The sequence below is a fragment of the Anabas testudineus genome, chromosome 17, assembly GCF_900324465.2.
Source record: "Anabas testudineus chromosome 17, fAnaTes1.2, whole genome shotgun sequence".
NCBI lineage: Eukaryota > Metazoa > Chordata > Actinopteri > Anabantiformes > Anabantidae > Anabas > Anabas testudineus.
In genome coordinates this window covers 11,952,655-11,972,512 of record NC_046626.1, presented here as the reverse complement: position 1 = coordinate 11,972,512, position 19,858 = coordinate 11,952,655, and the positions used below count along the sequence as shown (strand labels likewise).

General features: G+C 39.1%; 1 protein-coding gene across 2 annotated transcripts in view; it reads left to right on the top strand.

Moving 5' to 3' along the window:
* Nucleotides 1-19,858, top strand: part of LOC113171352 (dipeptidyl aminopeptidase-like protein 6) — a 46,911-nt gene that overhangs the window by 12,232 nt on the left and 14,821 nt on the right. Inside the window, exons 1-3 of one of the 2 annotated variants that reach the window (XM_026373652.1) lie at nt 7,717-7,826; nt 15,534-15,648; nt 17,521-17,619. In XM_026373652.1, coding sequence (XP_026229437.1) covers nt 7,770-7,826; nt 15,534-15,648; nt 17,521-17,619 — 271 coding nt within the window. In that variant the 5' untranslated portion in view covers nt 7,717-7,769. Of the gene's footprint in view, nt 1-7,716; nt 7,827-15,533; nt 15,649-17,520; nt 17,620-19,858 lie in introns of those variants that run through there. The other variant, XM_026373651.1, reaches the window with a different exon arrangement.

The window sequence follows — 19,858 nt, the reverse complement described above, 5'->3', positions numbered from 1 at the left end:
CCAACTCGCCAAAATGCAATATTAATTTGAAACTTTTTTTTCTCCCTCTCATTTTATGATCCTCTTGTAAGTCATTAATGGCACACATAAAGTTCATGACGCTTGTAAGTCTGTTTTATGAGGACTGCTTCAGCAGATGGGTTAATGCTTTGTAAATGGACGCTGACTCACCCTGCTCCTCTCTTTTTGCATATATGCCAGCTGCTATACTTAATGAGCAACTTTACTGTTTCCTTGTTGACATAACTTCCTTGCTGTAGTATTTTATTATCTAATTCATAACCACTCAGGGAATCTGCACTCAACCTATGTTGAGAGACACAGTTACACCAATATGATTTTTTGTAGAGTACTACAATTTTCAAAAGACATTTCATAAAAGTAACTTTTTCACAGCATCAGTGGCATCAGATATTTCAAAATACCTGGAAACATGCTAGCAATGCACTGTGAGCACTGGAAGCTATGAATAATACTGCTGTCAAACCCGATAAAACCTGTTTAAGTGCACAAAAACCCAAATATTTTGTGTAAGTGTTGGTGTAAATGAATTATAAGGCGAGAAACCTGAGAGTTACTGAACCTTCTGAAGGTTGTAGTTCTCAGACTTGTGAGATATCTCTTTGTTTTGTGTTTTCTCTGCAGGCTGCAGCATCTAAATTTTAAGGAAAATTAAATCCCTGCAGTCTTCGGGAGAGATTATATGATAATGGAGGCACAGTTGGTTATTTTCACAGTGTGCATGTTTTTTTTTTTTTTAGCAGTGTTTCATTTTGGTCCCCGAGGTGGTCACTTATGTCAGATAATGATCTGTGCGGATCTTTTATTTCTATTTGCATTCGGGGGCATTAAGAGAAAAGCCTCTGCACCATATTACTCTGTGGCGTGTTGTGCAGGAGGGATCTCAGGTTGAAAGTTGTGATGTGCAGTGAAGAGCTGGTGGGATTTTGTTGTTTAAAGGTCACGAGAGCAAAATATTTTGGCACTTGAAAAATTTTTTAATGCGCACACAGCAAACACTGTGGACTGTGGAGCATAAAAAGTCATGATCCTAATAATTATAATGGAATTGGCAAAAACGGCACATGAAATAAATCAGTTTTATTCTCAGATATTTTATTTATGTACAGGCATTATACAATGCTATAAAATAAAAGAATATTCTGAGATGGAGGGTAACACTACAAGAAGGCGCACAAGACTGTGAGGAGCAAACTGTTAATTAATGAATTGTTAATGAGAGGTTCCTGCATAACTCAGAATGGAGCAAATATTAATAATATTTTTCTACAGAGCCATTTTGTTCTTCATAGTTAGTTTCTCAAAAAACAATCTAGAGGCAGATGAATTAGCATTAGTGATGCAGATTCCTTAAAAATCAATAATAAATACACAATGATCCAGGCTGAAGATTGAATGGATCTGTTTGGAAAGACGCTTGTTAGAAACACAAACTGCTCTTATGAAGCATGTTTATATATTTACAAAATGTCTCAACATCCACTGAAAAAATAAATGCTATATATAAATTGGAGCAGAAAAAGAATTTAAGAAAACACACATGCTTATGAATGAATTATTATTTACTCCACCCAGTCACTTGTAACTTATCATTATCTGTGAAACATGTTGTTATTCTGAAACTACTCATTACCAATTCAGGAGTTATCAGGTGTTTTATTCTTTAGTAAGTACAAACAGCTTTGTGTACCGTTCTGTGAATTACTGCCTCAGATGGGAATTAGGGTGCTCGCAGGACGATGTAATTGCCTTGTTCACATCATATTAAAGCTAAGTGTAAATGTCAGTAGCCGACCGGGGAAAAAGACCATGTCAGCTTGTGGAGATAATTACAAGTTGGAAGCAATAAACAAACAAACAAACAAACAACATTCTGTACTAAACAATCTGCCAAATTATTATGTTCACAATATACTTACATTTAGTCATTTGACAGACGCTTTTATCCAAAGCGACTTACAAGTGAGGTACAAACGCAGGGTAAGTGTAAGGAGGTCTTCCCTAGCCGGAGGACGAGGAGCTTACCACTACTCTGTCCAGCTGCTGATACTTTATGTATATTGTATATTGAAATGTGGCATGTGGAGCTTCAAATGCTCTTCAGCCACTGTGTGTTTAGTATTGATTTAATGCTTAGGAACTTTAGTTTTAACTTTAAGATTTGTTTAATGAGTAAGTTGAGCAGCAGGGCAGTCTTTCCAGAAAATCGGTTAAGTATTGATGAGGGTCGAGGAGTGAGGTTTAAAAGTGTGGGGAATGAAACAAAGTTAATGTAATCTTTTTTTTTTCTTTTTACAGTGTGTGTGTGTCCAGGCAATTTCAGACAAGACAATGGTAGATTAATCGTTTCCCCCTGAAAATCCTCTCTTGGTAAAAGACCAATAATGGGTCTGATTAAAGACTTGTGGACTTGTTAATTACTCCTCTGTAATGTACCGACAGTGAAAAACTGCCTGCGCCTGCAGTCTGAAAACTTCTCTTCCTTTCATCACTCCACGACATATGGAGGCGCGTTTTCTCAGGGCCAAATTGATGACCGATGAAGTGCAGTAATGATCTGTGATGAACTATGAATTGAACTATCCTTAACCTGTGATTTACAACTGCTGCTCAGCAGTCAGGGAAGGAAATGCAAACAGTTTTTTTTTGTACACTCACTGAGGCAGGTGCGCTGCCAGTTGGCTGGCTGAAGCAGTCACGGCAGGCCAGGGGGCGAGAGGGACGTGACTGATGATGGAGTTGGTCGGACTGACAGCTGGCAGCACGGCTGACTCAGAGCAGCTCCCTCTAAAATCAGCGGTCTTCAATGAAAATGTTAAAGATACAAGTAGACTCAATTATTTCTATTCATATTTGATGCATTTATTCAAATGTGCAGAGTGTAATTGGAATATATCTCAGTGGTCCAAACACTGATGATGATGTATCGAACATACTGAGGTCAGTTCAGCACACGGCCCTTCAAACATTTTCCACTGCTCATATTTTGACAATCTACCTGAAATAAAATGTTATGTATTATCTGTATTTTTCTTCAGCTGTGGAGAATAGCTAATAATTCTCTGGACCACCTTTATTGAGCGTGCTGCTGGTAGGTTTTAATAAACTCTAATCAGATCACATCACCCCCCCCTTTATGTTCCTCGTTACACTGGTCAGGCCAACTCTGTCGTGTCTTGTTTAAACTCACTTTTATCAGAAAGTCCTTTGTTAAATGTCTCCAGGCTTCTCATGTTGTTTTGTTCTGATTGTTGTATGATCCTAATTGTTTCATGCTTTTAGAGTCTTCCTCTCATCTTGTTGCTGTGGATTATGTAAGCAGTTTTGAACGTTGTATCCGTCTGGCATCTAACACACTTTTAACAAATTTAACAACAAATTTAGCAATAGACAGTGTGGGGATGAAAGAAGCCAGCATACACCACATAAACTATGCAAAATGAAAGACTGACATGCACACTGACAGCTGACAGGACAGATTGTGCTATTTCAGCAGAGAATGCATAGAGGACAGACAGCAGGGCAAAATCTTTTTGTTAAATGAGTCCTATTAATTAGACTTTCTGTATTTTTTTGCATGTAAACATCTACATCTGCACACTGATAGCAATAATATTCACATGAGGAAATGCTGAAAACTTATTCATTTATTAGTTGAAAATACTGGGTGTAAAAATGCTGTAGTTGACCTTTAATATACCCAACATATCTTAGTGTTTTAATTATCCTCGATTTCAATATCAGGAAATATAAGAAAATGACCACAGGAAATCATAAAACATAAAAACTGCACATGAAAAGGTCAGATTTGAATATATTGGTTGCCAGTACACAGCATTAAACATTAGCAGCATAATTAAAAAATGTGGGTGGCTGATTAATTATGTATGAAACATTAACGACACAATCACGGCAGAAACTACCACACAGTTGACTTTACACCTCTAAACCTGACACAGTTTAGAGTAAGTGTGAAAATCCCATGCTTTGCTACTAGTACCTACTGCAGTACTGATGCATGGGATGACATTAGAGTGCACATGTGTTGGTGATATTATGTGTGTCCTCTGTTCATCACCATAGCACCACTGTACCATCTGTATACTGGAAACAACCCTCAGGGATGCATTTAGACACAACATGGTGGGTAATGGTTTGCAGCCTGGCGTTGTTGGCTTTAAGTGGCTGTGTGAGGCTTTCTCTGCTCTTTGGTCGGCTGGTAATGATTGGTTATCTCACAAAAGTGCCCCGGCCTTTGTTAGGCATCTTTATCGCGTACTCTTTTTTATCTTTGCTCCTAACACCTGGCAGACTGATGGCTACGGCCACAGGCAGGCAGCATGAATGATTCAGATATTATAGCATATGTACTAGCAACAATCTCCTTTGTTAGAACACATTTTCTTCTAATTATCAAGCACAATTTGCATTTTTTATAACCCATCAACCTACAAATTGATGTTTTTGAGGCCTAATTTGTGTCTGTTCTGGTAATAAATTTAACACAAGCCTTAAGGAAAAGAACGATTAACAAGACGAGTAGTCCTAGGAGGAATATTACAGATATTTATTTATTTTCGACCAACATAAAGATGTCAGGCAGTTGGTGATCACTGGGGGGAGCTAGCATGCAGTTGAGGACTTTCCCTCCGTTTGTTGACAGTTAAACAAATGGATTTATGTTGCTCCCCTAAAAGAAAAAGACACTTCCACTAACATTAACAACACTGCACATTCACTGCTTGTTTAAGGGCTTCGAACAGCAGGATTTATTTTACAGGTGTCACCCAGAGATGCCGCCTCAGGCAGAACATAAAACACTGAATTATAAAACAGAATGTAAATGAAAATGGAGGTAATTAGCTGGTAAAATGTGGTTTAAAGGAGAGTCTGTGCTGTGGAAATAAAGACTCCACCGGCACGTGCTGACCCCACATGTCTGCATTTCCTTTTGCTTCTCCAATTAGACCTGATTGTTGCTTCTTTGGAAGGTAATTGTTGCCGGAAACCTATGATGTGTTGCAATGATCAATCTTTGGACCCCTCATTGTTTCTCCTCGTTTATTATTATGGGTCTCCTAAGCCCTCCTCATATTAGCTTATTTAATGCAGTGTTTATTTTGAAAATATTGCCCTGATCTGTTAAAAACTAAAGCAACTAAAACACATAAACACGAGTAAAACCAGATTATAAATAAGAAGAGCGGCTGTTTAACGTTTGAGGTAATAAACTGTAATCGTCACTTATCAAATGCATCAATTTCCGTGCTGTTTTCTTATTTACTGCACTCTGTGACACATACCCAATTACACATATTGTATATTTGGATGTGTGTTTGAATTTTCTGAACAGTGAAGAGGCTCCAGCTCGTGCCAGTGGAGCTGTCCACAGCAGTGGTGCTGAAATCAGTCTTGGCAGCGAGCTGGTCATGCAGCTCCCTCGGGCCATGTGTGGAGCTGTGCACTAACAGCAGTGCCAAATGTTGTGTTTGGTGCGTTGATTGGCCTTTTCAAGTCGACCATCTGAGTCGCCCTGTCACATAAATGTTTGCATTCCATCGGAAACACGGAAAAATATCTCATCTTTGTGTCCAACTTTATATATATTTTACATTTATTTATATCTTTCTCTTGTTTCATCTTCCCTTTATCCCGACTTTGTAATGCTCCACTGGCCAGAGGCATAACATCTGATGGTTATGGAAAATACTGGAATACTTTAATGGGATGCACTGATCTTACTTACTTACTGACTCTGGGTAGTCTTACTCAACTCATCTGGGTATCTGGGTATCAATCTCATACTGTGTTTCAATTCAATGTAACCTGCAAAAGTTTATTGATAGAAGAAGATTAAACAACATAGTTTCTGGGCTATGATAGTAACATGGAAGCAAGTTACCTCCTAATATAACTATAAAACACTTTTTCTTGTATAACTAGGACTGATAACACTTCCTTTTTTTTTGTAATCTGACTAAAAGCTCGGGCAGCACTTCCTGTCTTCAAGTTCATAATTCAAAATAAGTTATGAACAAAGATCCCATCTGGGAATACTCTAGATTGCACAGTTTAATTTCCTGTAGCGATCACAACATGTCATGATTCACTTTGCATATTTTATATTCATTGTGTATGTTTGAGACTTTATGACTGATTGATATCTTCACTCCGGCATTTAGGGGTTTGTTCTATTTAGTGCTTTTAATTTACGTTTCTTGATAAGAACCTTCTTGTTGTCTGTAAAACAATAATTACCCTTTCAAATGATAATAAAGGGGCTGCTGCACATTATACTGAAGTCGTTATTGCAACAGGGGAATCTTCCCTTCAGATTGATGCAAAACATATCCTCCTCTCTGCCTGTGAATCACGTTACAGTCTTTCTTTCTTTCTTACGTGACATTGTTCAGTTCCTTTACTTCCAACAGATGACTGATTCAAAAGGCCAGGAGCTCTGCAGAGACTGTGCATGACTTCTAAAGAAACGCTCTCTTCAACATGAGAGCGCTCCCTTTGTGCGTGCGTGTGTGTATGTGTGTGTGTGTGTGTTTGTGTGCGTGTGGCACAAATAGACAGACAAGTGGTGCTAACCACAATGTGGATTGTGTGTGTGTGTGTGTGTGCACACAGAGATGTGACACACGGTGTGAGAGTAACAGCATAAACAATGTTTTGTTAGGAACAGGAACTATTTCTGCTCTATGTGGGAGGACGGTAGCTCTGCTTCTCAAGAGCCAGGCCAGCACTAATGCTTTGTTTTATTGGCAGACAATACAGCAGCATTGGCATACAGTACAGTGGACTGAATATCATTTTTATGGCTATAGACACACTATGCAAATCTTGTTTCTCCGACTCCCTGCACTGCAACGCACAGAGCTTTGTCTGTCATGAACGTGCTCCATAGTTCGAGCAAGATAAGGAATCCCATCCGAAAAAGAACTGGGCTGATACGTGAAAGTATTTTGTTTTTCATGGCATTGATTCCTGTTTCCATTTCCTGTGTAATGGACTTGCCAGTAATGAGTGCCCACAGTGATCTGATCCAAACTGACAGGTCTCCATATTATCAGTGACTGCGAGCTTGAAGCCGAGCAGTGGAGCCTGCTGCAACTAAATATAGGTCCAGGTGGAAGGACAAAACCTTGAGTTCTCCTTTTGTGGTGGAAGGAAATTTAAAAAAAAAAAAAAGGAAAAGGAAAGAGACCTGCAGCTTTCCACTGGACTGCAGAGGAGTTTGAAAAGACTTTTCCCACCAACTGCACCTGCTCCATTTTTAAATGGACTTATTTTTTTTGTTCCGCTTTTGCATTTTTCATCCTGTTTGCCTCAGATTTCTACTTGGCTGTGAACATGAGAGTAAAAATGGAGCATACGTTTTTGTTTTTAACTGCTGAAAGGATGTCAAGTCGAAAAGTGTCGACGTGTTCACTCCATGTGAAGAAATGCGTCTCAAACGTGCAGAGACGTTCAAGACTCGAGCGCTTTTATTTTTGGAGTTGCATGAGTCCATTCAGCTGTTCCTGCTCATCAGCAGCTCTGTCTGCACCCACGGTCTCTTCATTATCGTAGCAAATCACTGGATATCCTTGAACGCTTTGTACGCCCCCCCACACCCCTCCAGCCCCCCTCCCTCGGTCTGCGCCTCTCTCCGCTTCATTATTCTGTACCTGTCAGCAGCGGACGCCGGTGCGCACTCGCTCTCCTCCTTCTTCTTCTTCTTCTTCTCCCATTTATCCACCAGCATGACTTCTGCAAAAGACTCGAACGGGTCGGTGAAGGCGGCTCAGCAGCAGGATCAGGTAGGACTTCAGACGAGCTGCCTCCTTTAATGGGTTCAAATTATTCCGCGTGTTTCCTGCGCGCTGTGATCTCGTTATCTCTCCGACGCGCGCTCGTGTAGGAGCAGCGGACAAACAGCTGATTTAACCACATCTTCCAGCTGAGCATTTTTATCCTGGCTGCAAATGATGGAGTGCAGCAAGACACAACTTCTACAATCTGCCTCAATCTTTTTTTTTTTTTTAATGCACTTCCCGTTTTGACCTCAGCCCACAGGTGCAGCTGCTGTAACTTAACGCGTGGCGTCCTGTGACTCCTGGAAAACAAGCGCGTTTGGAGGAAGCCTGATGTTTGATTCTGAAGCAGAGATAAAAGTTTGCAAAGCCCAGAGAGTGGGTGTTCATTGCTCTGCATTGTACTGTCATGCCATTAAGTTTGAACTGTGCTGTGTGTGAGGCCTGATGTAACCTCATGTAGACAGATGATCCACTTCTGGGTTTACATAACATAACCAAGCTCCTGGCACTGATATCAGAATTTAGGTTGAAAGGTTCTTCAGCGAAATAAACTCATGTTTGCTCTAACAGAGAGAGGACATCTTGACAATGAATGCAGTTGCATAACAGTTGTTGATTGTTGAGTATTTGGCTCTTGAACCTCACACTAGTGCAGCCATTTTCGAAGGCCGCTCGAAATATTGGGAGAGTACAAAGAAGGTTGATTAGCCGACATGAAGGCTCTCCACCGCACAGGATTGCTGCATGAGCAGGATACAATTAAATTTGATATTTGTCAAAGTGGGGGAGGAGGAACACTTTTATTTCACTGTTTAGTGTTGGTTTAGTTTCTCATATTGTGAAGATCTCTTTCTTGTGTCTCGACTACAGTCGGTACCTTTGAATATTTTACATGTATTGTGTGTGTGTGTGTGTGTGTGTGTGTGTGTGTGTGTGTGTGTCCTATTCATACATTTTTGAAAGTGGAAGTGCAGAGTCGACAGCAGTACAGCAGATCTTTAACCAGGTTCAGACAAAAAAAAAAAAAGAAAAACAAAGGAAGGGGCTCTTTTGAAGGTTGAGAGAAACATTCGATCCCAGACTTGAAAATGAAAGCAACACGACTTACATCACTCTACATACAGTACATCACCATCACACACCTGCAGCAATCATTTCAAGATGCACATGGCTCGATTTGCTTTAACAGTATTTCATATGTGACCAACTTTGACATATTTCTTTGGATTCACTATGCACAGTTTGTATAAATGACACCCTTTCCTGTTGGCCGGGGAAACTCAGACAATATTCCCCATCATCACTGATACTGTAGCTTCAACAGTGACCTTGCTTTCTGGAGATAATGTATCGGTATCAAATGTGAATGCCAGCCTGTGTGGCTACTTTTTAATGATGCAGAGATGGAGGCAGAGAGATAAAGATATAGCACAGCACAGGAAGTACCATGCAGCTATGAAGCACATTTGAGATTTGAACTCCAGTGCTGTAGACTGCAACATCACTGTTGCTGACAGTGGAGATTTTACCTCATTTGGACAATTGAAGCACACGTTCAAGCTGTCTTGTCTTCTTCTCCCGTTCTTAGGGAAATCATTACAGGCTCTTCTTCTCCATACATTTTTATCTGCTACACCATCACTGTTATGTTCTTTTGTCGAGCACCACTGCAAACAGCTCTCCGACCGTTCCCTGGTCATGATGGCTCAGGGGCTCTCAGAAATTGCCACCACACAATGTGTTGTTGTTTGCTATTTATCATCATATCTCTGCTATTACTGTACTAACTGCTTCAGGTCATTACCTCGTTCGACATAGAATCCACTTCCAATCTGAGGTTTGCTTGTGCAGTGCTGTCATTTAAAACAAAAGTACCCACCCAGACTGAGGGGGATCAAAAGTGACTCATGCACTATGAAAAGACTTGTTAGAAAATTGATGTGATGGCTACACCTACAGTACAACCAGGTTCTCAGAAATTCAGCTTTGATTCAATTTGAATGTTTATATATATATATATATATTTGCTCCCTTAAACTTTCACCATGCTGTATTCATTTGGTCTGCACAGATGTAATTATTCTGATAGGATAATAGGTCTCTTATCTTTCCATTAACTAGATTTAATTTTCAGGGACATTTTGAGGAAACATTCCATTAAAAAAGAGAAAATCATCAAGGGTGACTTCCAGCTGATTCATTCTTCAGTGATTCAACTTCATGTCATGTCGTTGTGTGCTGTGGTTCTTCTAATGATTACAAGGCAGAAAGTAATATCCTCCGAGGAAAACATTTCTGTTCCTCATTTCTGCCTTCTTCTGTCCAAAGAGTTGGCAAGAGGTCAACACTGGCTCGTGTACTCTCCCCATCTCCCTTCACGTACATATTTTGTTATGACTTGAAACGCACACAAAATCTGGAAAATATCTATTCATATCTACACGTTTTGTCTTTTTTTGGCACAAAAACTCACATTTCCTACTTTTATGATTTTTTTTTTTGTGTGTGTGCAGATTCTCACATTGAATCTCTGAAGCATATGCTCAATTGTTTATTTATTCTACTCAGACTGGGATGGATATCCTCCCCATCTGTTGATGGCATCCACTGTGGAGTATTTCAAACAATTAACTAGGAAGGAGCACCAAGGAAATCTATACACTTTCAATTATAGCAACACACCAAGTCTCTGTTGTTAGTAAATACTCTAAGCCACTTTCCTAATGTTTTCGTTGTTAGAGAAACGAAGCAAATGTTAAACTAATATAAAACTCAAGAAAATGCAATTTGGTATTTGTTTGTATTTGATAGACATTTTTTTTACGTTTTATTTTTATATAAATAATTCATACACACACTGCTGCTTTGTATGCCATTAGTTTTTACCTGGGAATAAATTATTATGAATGTTGACAATCTTACATTAAATTAAATTAAAAACAAAACACAACAGAATGCAGAGATTTGGAAATCCTTGCACTCTGTTATGTTTCTGTTGATGTAGATTTTTGCAGTGTCCTAACTTTTTTTTTTTGTGTTATTTCTCTATGATGCTCAAATTACTGCTTATTCCTGTTTATTTTGACAAGTTAAAACAGATTTATTTCCTAGTGAGCAGCCTTTTTACCCATATTGATGTTTGCTTTAACAGTTTTACATGTTTTTAATGCAAATATTAGCACAACAATATCCTTATTGTTGTGACATTGTTGTGTTCACTTTTGTATTTGCTTTTTTAAAATTCTTTTTTGTGTCTACTTCATTATACATAGATACATTTTAAATCTCTCACACACAGACACACACACATTGCGATACTGCACAGAACAGATCACTTTGAGCACCTCCCGCTCCGGTCTCGTAATATAAGACGAGTGCAGCACTTATGATATGTCTAAATGAGACGCGATGACTGCGTGTAATTTAATTTAACATTCACAATGCTGTAGGTGCCTGGATGGATTTAAGTGTGTGATGTATGGAAGAGAAAACGCATCTTATCAGAGTGAATAATTTATTCCGTGTTGAAAACTAATGGAAGGCATACAAAGGCAGCAGTGTAAATCATTTAATGTTACTTTGTCCTGTTGTGAACATGCACATGTCTCACCAATATTAAAATATATAAATAGCTTATAATCTTAGCTTATAGTTACTTCCCACACTTTACATCTAAGTGAGTATTGTTTCTTCCTTTCTTTTTTTTCCCTCTTCCTTCACCTTCTGTATGCAGAATCATTTTATTTCCCATTTACTGTCCTGCAGTACTTTCCCTTATTGTTCAGAGCTGTTTATCAATGTAACTCTTTAATTCCCAATTTCACGTTTCCCACTCCTTATCAGAGTTGATCTCTTATCAACAAACATGTCTGCAGGTTACAAACTCTCCTCTAAAGAACATTTTGTTTTTCTTTGTCTTGCCTCAGCGGTGTGTAACCCCCCCCCTTGCTCCACATTTTCCAAAGTGGACAAAGACAGTCTGGCTAGACAGAGACTCTCTATGAACCAAAAGCCAGTTTGCATGAATTCTTAATCTGACTCATGAATGGTCATGATTTATTGATGCTATTCCGGAGGAAAAGTTTACCCCCATGTCTGAAGGCTACTGCTTTACTCCTGAGTTTGACTGTTCTCAGACAGCGACTACATTACAGTAGAGCGATATATCGTGTGTCAAGTGTCCGATGTCTTTAGACAGCTGCAGTCTGCTTTTGTTTTGAATGTCTATATTGACTTGTATAAGTGTCTTGTTTTTTGAGTCCTGAGTTAATTTCCTGAGTAGCCCAGGGGCAAATTTCCCACAAGACACTCACAGTAATATTAGTCCCCCACTGTACTGTACAGCAGCCAGCAGCATCTTCAGTGCAAATCTAACTCAAATGACTCTCTTGGTTCCCTTGGAAACCAGGTGCTCAGAGATCAGGAAAGATCCATTTCACACTTCAGCAGTGAGCGGAGAGACAAAGAGATGGTTAGACAAAGGCAAAGTGGGGGGGAGAGAGGATTATAGGGAGAGAAAGTGGAGGGATAAACGTAGCTTGACCTTAAAAGATCCTTCATTCTCACAGCTCTTTTGTCTGGAAATAAAATGAAAATATAACTAATGGATTGAAACAATGCTGTCGCTTGTCGTCATGGGATTTTCTACCTTGCAGAGTTTGTCACAGCATTTGTTTAGATGTGCTGTCTATAGAGATGAGGGTGGAAATGGCTGCAGTTATCATTTATTTGTTGGTTTTATTGTTTTATTAGCTATAAGGAATAAGGTGTCTGCTCTTCACAGAGACTAACAGAAGAAGATGGCTTAATGCAGACAGTCTGAAATGTCTTGCTGTGTCTGAAGATGCTGCCAAAGGTCAAGATTTCCTCTCACACGCACTTCAGAAAAAGGTCAACATCTAGAGAATACTTAGATTTTTTTATGACGTTCTAGTTTGTAATATACTCAAACCTACTGAATGTAAAGAGAAATCAAATCTGAAGTTTGATTCTGTGCACTACGTGTCTTTGGGGTTTTAATTTGCTGGAAACGGAGAACGTGAAAAGGTTTCTCGTACATTTTATGACAGCGAATTCAGCCTGTGTTTGGAGCTCTCTGTTCATTTGTGGTTGAGTAGGTGGGTGAAATGTTTCGCTATTCACACAGGGATGGAGGATTCTGCGGGAATAAAGCAATCACTGCCGAGACACTTTAATAACAGTGAATTGTATGAAGGGAAGAAAAAACAGCTTTTTAAACTATGCATAGTGCTGCTTTTGAGTCTGAGCTTTAAATGCACCACGTTCATTATACCTACATCTAGATATTTGGAGACTAGTCGTATGAGAAAAATCTTGTATTTACTTTGGACTTTGAAGGACTTGTAGCATTTCTTGACTTGATATGAACTCCATAGGCAGTTTTCAGAAACCTCACACTTCAGCTCGTCATTGGCATCAAACTGCGAATCAGCCGCTTGCTCGTAGATCAGTAAATCAACATAAATGAATGTCAATGTATTATCAGTATAATTTACAAATGTCTTCCCGAACACTAACACTGTAGCTTTAAGACTCGGCATTCAGCAAAGAAACTCTTGATGCTTGATGGTTTTAATTAATTAAACTCTGCAATATCTGTTGGGGATTGAGGGGGTGTTTAAATATCAGGGACAGCTGCTCTGATGGCTCTGTTGACCGCTGCTTGGCTTGTCACAGGAAGTACGCTCAACATTGATCAATCGTTCTTGGTTTATTCAAGAACAGTAAAGGTGAGGGGAAGGTTAATGGTCATCGCCATTTAAATAGCTGCTTCCATTTTATTGGGGACTTTACTGTGATAAAAAGGTGAACATTTAACCGTGTTTCTGTTCTCAGAAATGCCGAGCACAGGAGGCATAGTGGTGCCTGTCAAGTCATGCATCCTAGCCCACAGGGCCTGTGGGAGCTGTATTTCAGATTCAAAAAGTAGGCTGTCTGAAATAATTTTACCTCATGTCTCTTGTGCTGCAGTGACTATGCTGGATTTGTCATGGGTGGAAAAAATGACTGGAACTAAATATTTACTTAAATGCCTCCTAGGCTGGCATCAAAGTGTCTGGAAATATTCTGTGGAGAGATAATTTTTCCGCTGTGATGTGGCATAAATCCAGCTGCCACATTTATACATTTGTAGCTCTCAGTCAGGTACAGGTGTCGCAGCACTGAATAACAAACTGGGATGCATTTAAATCGCCTTCTCGCGCAAAAATGGTTTGTCATTGTCAGTCGGCATGTAGTCAGAGAAACAAGGATGCAGATGCAGAAACAAGACTGCTAAATGCATGCCGGCCTGTTTTATTTCTGTCTCGGTCAGGGGTTTGAGGTGATATGTTTCTATCAAAAGGCAACTTCAGCAGCATGTCTTCTCTATTACAGTATGATGATGCTGGCAGATTAATATCTTATGAATCCAATATACAAGTCTGTGCACTTTATCTCAAAATTTTTTTTTTTTTTACCTCTGCAGCAATAAATCAGCTTATCGATGCTCCTGCTGCTTTTCTATGTGTACTCACTGTCTTGAGTATTGATTTGCTTTGCTGTGATACAAACTGTGCAGAGGCAGTAGTTGCACAAAGTAAACGAGCACTTATAGAGACACACTTTAAACACATTCAGATAGAAAATAAGTTTGAAGTAAAATCTTTGCCCACATGTTGAAATGTCTGCTTTGCTCTCACATCTAAACACACCCCTCATTTACATCCAGTCATTGTAGGCAGAGACCAGGCCTAATTAGGGGTGTAACAAGGATACCAACAGTGCAGAGAGCTTAATGTGCATATGTCTGTCCGTCTTTGCACTTTTGGAGAAGAGTTTATGCAGCTTCAGCTGTTGGGGTTGACAAAAAAATGTTAATTGTGCTTATTAATGCTGCAGTGTATTGTTGTGGCTTAATTTGAGGATGTATTGTCCCACAACATCTAGATTTTATGTTTGTGACTAGATATTTTCTATAATAATATATATTGAGGAAGCAACACACACATCAACACAAAAACCCTTTGACCTTAACCCCTTCCATCCATTAAAATTGTGTTCTTTCATGTAGGGCCGCTTAGTGCTGTGATACTGAACCAAGAGCACAAAGGGGCTACTACCTGAGATCGATGGAAAAGATGAACTATTTAATGCATCTCTGTGTGTATCTGTGTGGTCTTCAGAGCCCACCTGATTGCTGCCTCCCACACTCCTGCAGTTAAAATGTTTTGTACTTCCTGTGGATTTGTGCAGTGTATGTGTTTTGAATAGTGCTGATTAGCCATCTACCATCTGCTGGGCTGCGCGAGGAGAGCAGCTCATTGCTCTGCCTGTTGTGTCCGCGTTGATGCTGTAGCTCCACTCCAGCTATCAGGCAGAGCTGCAGGGACTCTTCGTATGCGAGCAGCGGGGAGCAGCTGTACGATACTGCGTTATTGCACACAAGTGGCTGAGCTGTTGGCATCTGTTTAATAGCAAAGGAGCTGTCCTCTGGCCAATCTCTGCCTCCAACTGTGATGGTACAAAATACGTCTGTCTCGCGTATGATGGGATGAACCAAAGCAGTTGAAGTAAAACAAATAATCTATTCTTTACCTCACTATTTTCTACAATGCAGCATTGATGGACAACAGGAGAAAAATCATTTTATCTGTCACAGTTAAAAGGACACATTATGACATGTAATGTCTGTAATGTGTTTGTTTTCAGGACCTGGTGGGCAGTGCACCGCCGCAGAGAAACTGGAAGGGAATAGCCATCGCCTTGCTGGTCATTCTCATCATCTGTTCCCTGATTGTCACCTCCGTCATCCTGCTGACCCCTCGTATGTACAGTAGGCACACACACTGACAAACGCAATCAGAGGCAGGACATCTGTTCAAGGATGCACAATCCTCCTAACCGATCAATTTATTGGTAGAAAATGCTTAATTAGCATTAAGTATGCAAAGAGTTGTGCACTGAAACGGGACAAACTGTAATTGTTTGGAGCTCAAGGTGGTGAATATGGATAAGTGGGGTGGATACAAAGTCACACACCTTCCTCGTACTATCCATATCTTAACTACTGTATATCTGCCACAACCACCATCTTACCTAAACTATAACATGTTGTACACATGTACTGTGAAGAGTATTGTTAGAAGTAGTAGTAGGTTTTACAGAATCATCCAGAATTGACAGTTTTGTTTGGGAGTTGTGTTGCTCATTAGTCAATTATGAGATGTGTTGTGTTACTGCCAGGGTTTCAACATTTGATTGATGAGAAAACAGCTTTAATCTTTCAAAATTCCCCATTAAATTCATATAAAGAAAAACAAAAAACTCTTTGATTCCCATCACCGACTCGTCATTATTTCTAAGGATCTAATGTTCTGTCAAATTTCACTATAAGTCAGACGCTCTGAAAACAAACGCACAAGCAACTGAAATATAAATCAGGATTTTCCTGGAAGCAGTAACTATACAATATTCACCGACTTCTGCACAGCCTTGACATTAAATCGGGAATAGCAAAACATTTTACATCTCAGATGAAACTCAGAAACCACATACCTCTGCCGAGGATATGCATTCCTCTCGAATGATTATTTTATCAGTAGAAATATTTAAAACTGTTCAGCTCTGTGTCTGGAACTGAATGCATCAAAATACACAAAGCGGTAAACAGTCACCGGATACAATGTGCTAAATGTTAAAAATGTCTGCGCGCTCACTGGAAACTGCTCGTGGTTGCACAGGGGTCACGGCCTGTATGTAATGTTACAGCAAATTCCATTCAAATCTGTGAATTTGTACATTTGCTGTTAAACAACCAAGGCCGGCAGAGAGAAGAGCTTTCACGCGCTTGTTTATTTGACGACTCATTATACACCGATTCTACACACATGCAGGGTTTTAAATTCAATACTGCAAACACAGCACAGATGAAGCCAATTTCTTTCTCCTCTTGGTTTCAGGATTCACATCCTGATTTTTTTTTTTTTTCTCACTGAGCAGGCAGCTATTTTAATTTGATAACCTTTCAATGGGGGCAAGGTTAGACAGATGACATGGTTTCTCCAGGCTGGTGATTGTGTACCAGTTTTACATAGAGATGGGGTCATCGTCTCACTAGGTAATGGGCCTTTTAATGTGTAATGCCATTCAGGCCTGTTTAATGTAGATGATTATGCAGTAATGGCTCCAGCCATTTGTCAGATTGGCACAGCATCAGAGATACAATTTGCCTTGTGCTGGAAATTAGCTTTCTCTCTTCACTCTGCAGCTTCTTGCCAGACTAGAGAATTTCTCCGATTTTTCACGTCGATAAACACTTGACAATGTCTGATGTGGTATTTACACACTCAGATCTCCCTGCTCAGTCACAATGCCGAAGATCCTGTCAACTTGCTGTTTTATACAGTGAGACTGGCTGTCAGCCATCGTAACAACTTGTGTCTAATGGTTGTTTCCTGAATAAAGGTGTGGTAGAAGACAGATAGGGGTCTGTATTGTGGAGAATAGATGTTGAAAGTGAAATCTACAGAGATCAGAGAAGGAGCGGAATATTATAGTGAGACGGTGGCTGTCTCTGGCATGAGGCTGACGTCCATGAGTGAAGCAGCCACAGCAGAAAACAAACAGACAAACAAACAAAAATCTAAAGATTGTCGTATTACATTTCTGTGTGTTTGTCCTCTGGTGCACTTGGCAGGTGAAGATGACAGTCTTGCCCTTAAGAAGAAAGTGACTATAGAAGATGTTTTTGGTCCGGACCTGCGCATACATGATCCGGACGCCAAATGGCTCAGCGGTAAGTACATTTGGAATCTGACTCGGTGCTGTGTTAACAATCTGTCTAATTTTCTGGGTTTGTCCACATGAGGAATTGTCATGCAGCTCCCACAGGGACTTTTAAATCACCAGAAAGCATTACGGCTGCGAAACAACATTCATCGGAAAACCTCACATCGCTTTTTGCATCATGTTGCAACATTACAAAGCAAACAAACAACTCGGTCTCCTTTCTGAAGCTCTACCAATAACATGTGATGCAATGGAGTCGAATAACACAACAAAGAACTCGGGAGATGGAAATTTGACCAAAAAAAGCATAAGTCTTAAATAATAATGTACATATTTTATCAAGTAGTCTCATTGAGATTGAAATCTGTTTTTCAAGAGAGCAGAGACCAACAAATATAGTCAGACTGCGAAGTGCCTAAAGTCAGGAAAGTGACAGAATGCAAGTAAAAGTTTTTCTTTTTAAAACTAATAGGAAAGTCTTTTGATTTATTCTGTTTAAAATATATATTTTACAAGAAGTTAATATAAACATATGCACTATATAAGGATAAGTTATGAGAGATCTGAGTTTGACTTTGTTTTGTTCAGACATTAGTGTTTGAAAGATAAATTATCCATTTCACATTATCTTTAGAAGGAGAGACAGAGCTTATACATGTGGGATCAGCTGACTCATTGCCCTCTGGTGTTCAACAGGAAAAGTACCTGTTGTGTACTTTACAGTCCCTGAGCAGTAAAACTACAACCAAGAAGCAATATTATTTGACATATGTAAAATGAAAATGTATGGAGGTTTTGTTATAAGCATTTTATTAATGGGTTTTAACTAACTAAGCAAATGGTAATAATGACAGTTAGTCTGGTTTATACTGGAAAGTGTTTAGATGAAGCATCTTTATAAATAACTGACGTAGGAAAACTGAGTTTAGAAAGTACTTCATCTAGACAGGAGAGGAAAAAAAGATCATTAAAGATGTGAGAGCATACTTTGTGACTGTCTGTAAAAAATAATGATAATGATACTTCTGACAAGTGAATTACTCAACTGATTTATTCCGTGTGTTATTTGTATAAACCTTTAAAATCTCGATCTGGATTTGACATATAGGTCGTTTTAAAGTTAAAAGAGGTTAAAGAGTTCACAGAACGAAGTTTTGTAGTTCAATGATCATTTGATTACAGATATTTTTTTTTGATCTGCAGAAAAACAATAAATCAACATCAGGTAAACAGGTAAATTGTCACTTACATGAAATTAGTCCTATTGAAAACTAGTTATGAATCAAGAAAAAATCACCAAATCATATCACCAAACAAAATGAGAAAAAGACTAAATGACAAAACTAGTGGTGGGAACTTGAGACATAAAATTAATTTTAATCAGATGCAGAAATATATGATAGAGACTTTGACATGGACCTCGTCAACTGGGAAGTATAGGAATGAGCCCTATAAATAGCAGACGGGAGCTCTGACTGTGAGCTGGTTTAAATGTTTGAATGATGATTGAAAGACGGGGATGAGCCGCCTGACAGGTGTCATTCAGACACTTATTGATATTACAAATTTTAGACACAGCCTGGTGTTTTTTCTTAGCAAAACGTTTTAATTACACATGATATAAATCTGGTCATCTTAAATCCAATGACACTAAAAGAAATTATAGCATATTGCCTATGGGTGAAATAGAAAGTTCAGTCCATAGTGGTCTGAATAATAAGACTTTCTGAGAAGCAGCACTGCTTTAAAGCTCTTTCTTTCTATTTATTGCTGTTTGAAGTTCCATTGTTTTATTTTTTATCTCCATACATTTCCCTTAAAGCCATAAACATTATGACAAAGTGAAACCTTTTAAAACTGTGTATTAAATGTTTATTTTGTGCCATTTTGTAGCTTTGTCCCAGATGAACATTATTTAGTTACTGTGATCATCAGTGTTAGCTGCCATTATAATAGAAAAAGGTATTGTTGCGTTCAAAGACCACTAGATAAACCTAGAGATATGAAAGAAAGTTCAGACTGTAAGAAGTGATGGTTCAACAACCGAGGAACGCCTTTGTGTACGGCCAGTTTATGCATGAACACACCCGGTGTTTTAAATGTATACATCTGACTGACGCTGCTTCTGTTAATAAATGAACTTGTTCAAATGCAAACTCACATCTCGTTGGTCTGTCCGACAGACACTTTATGACCTTACATCTGTCCTTTTGTTCTGCTCTGCAAACTGTTTCCCTGATCACTCA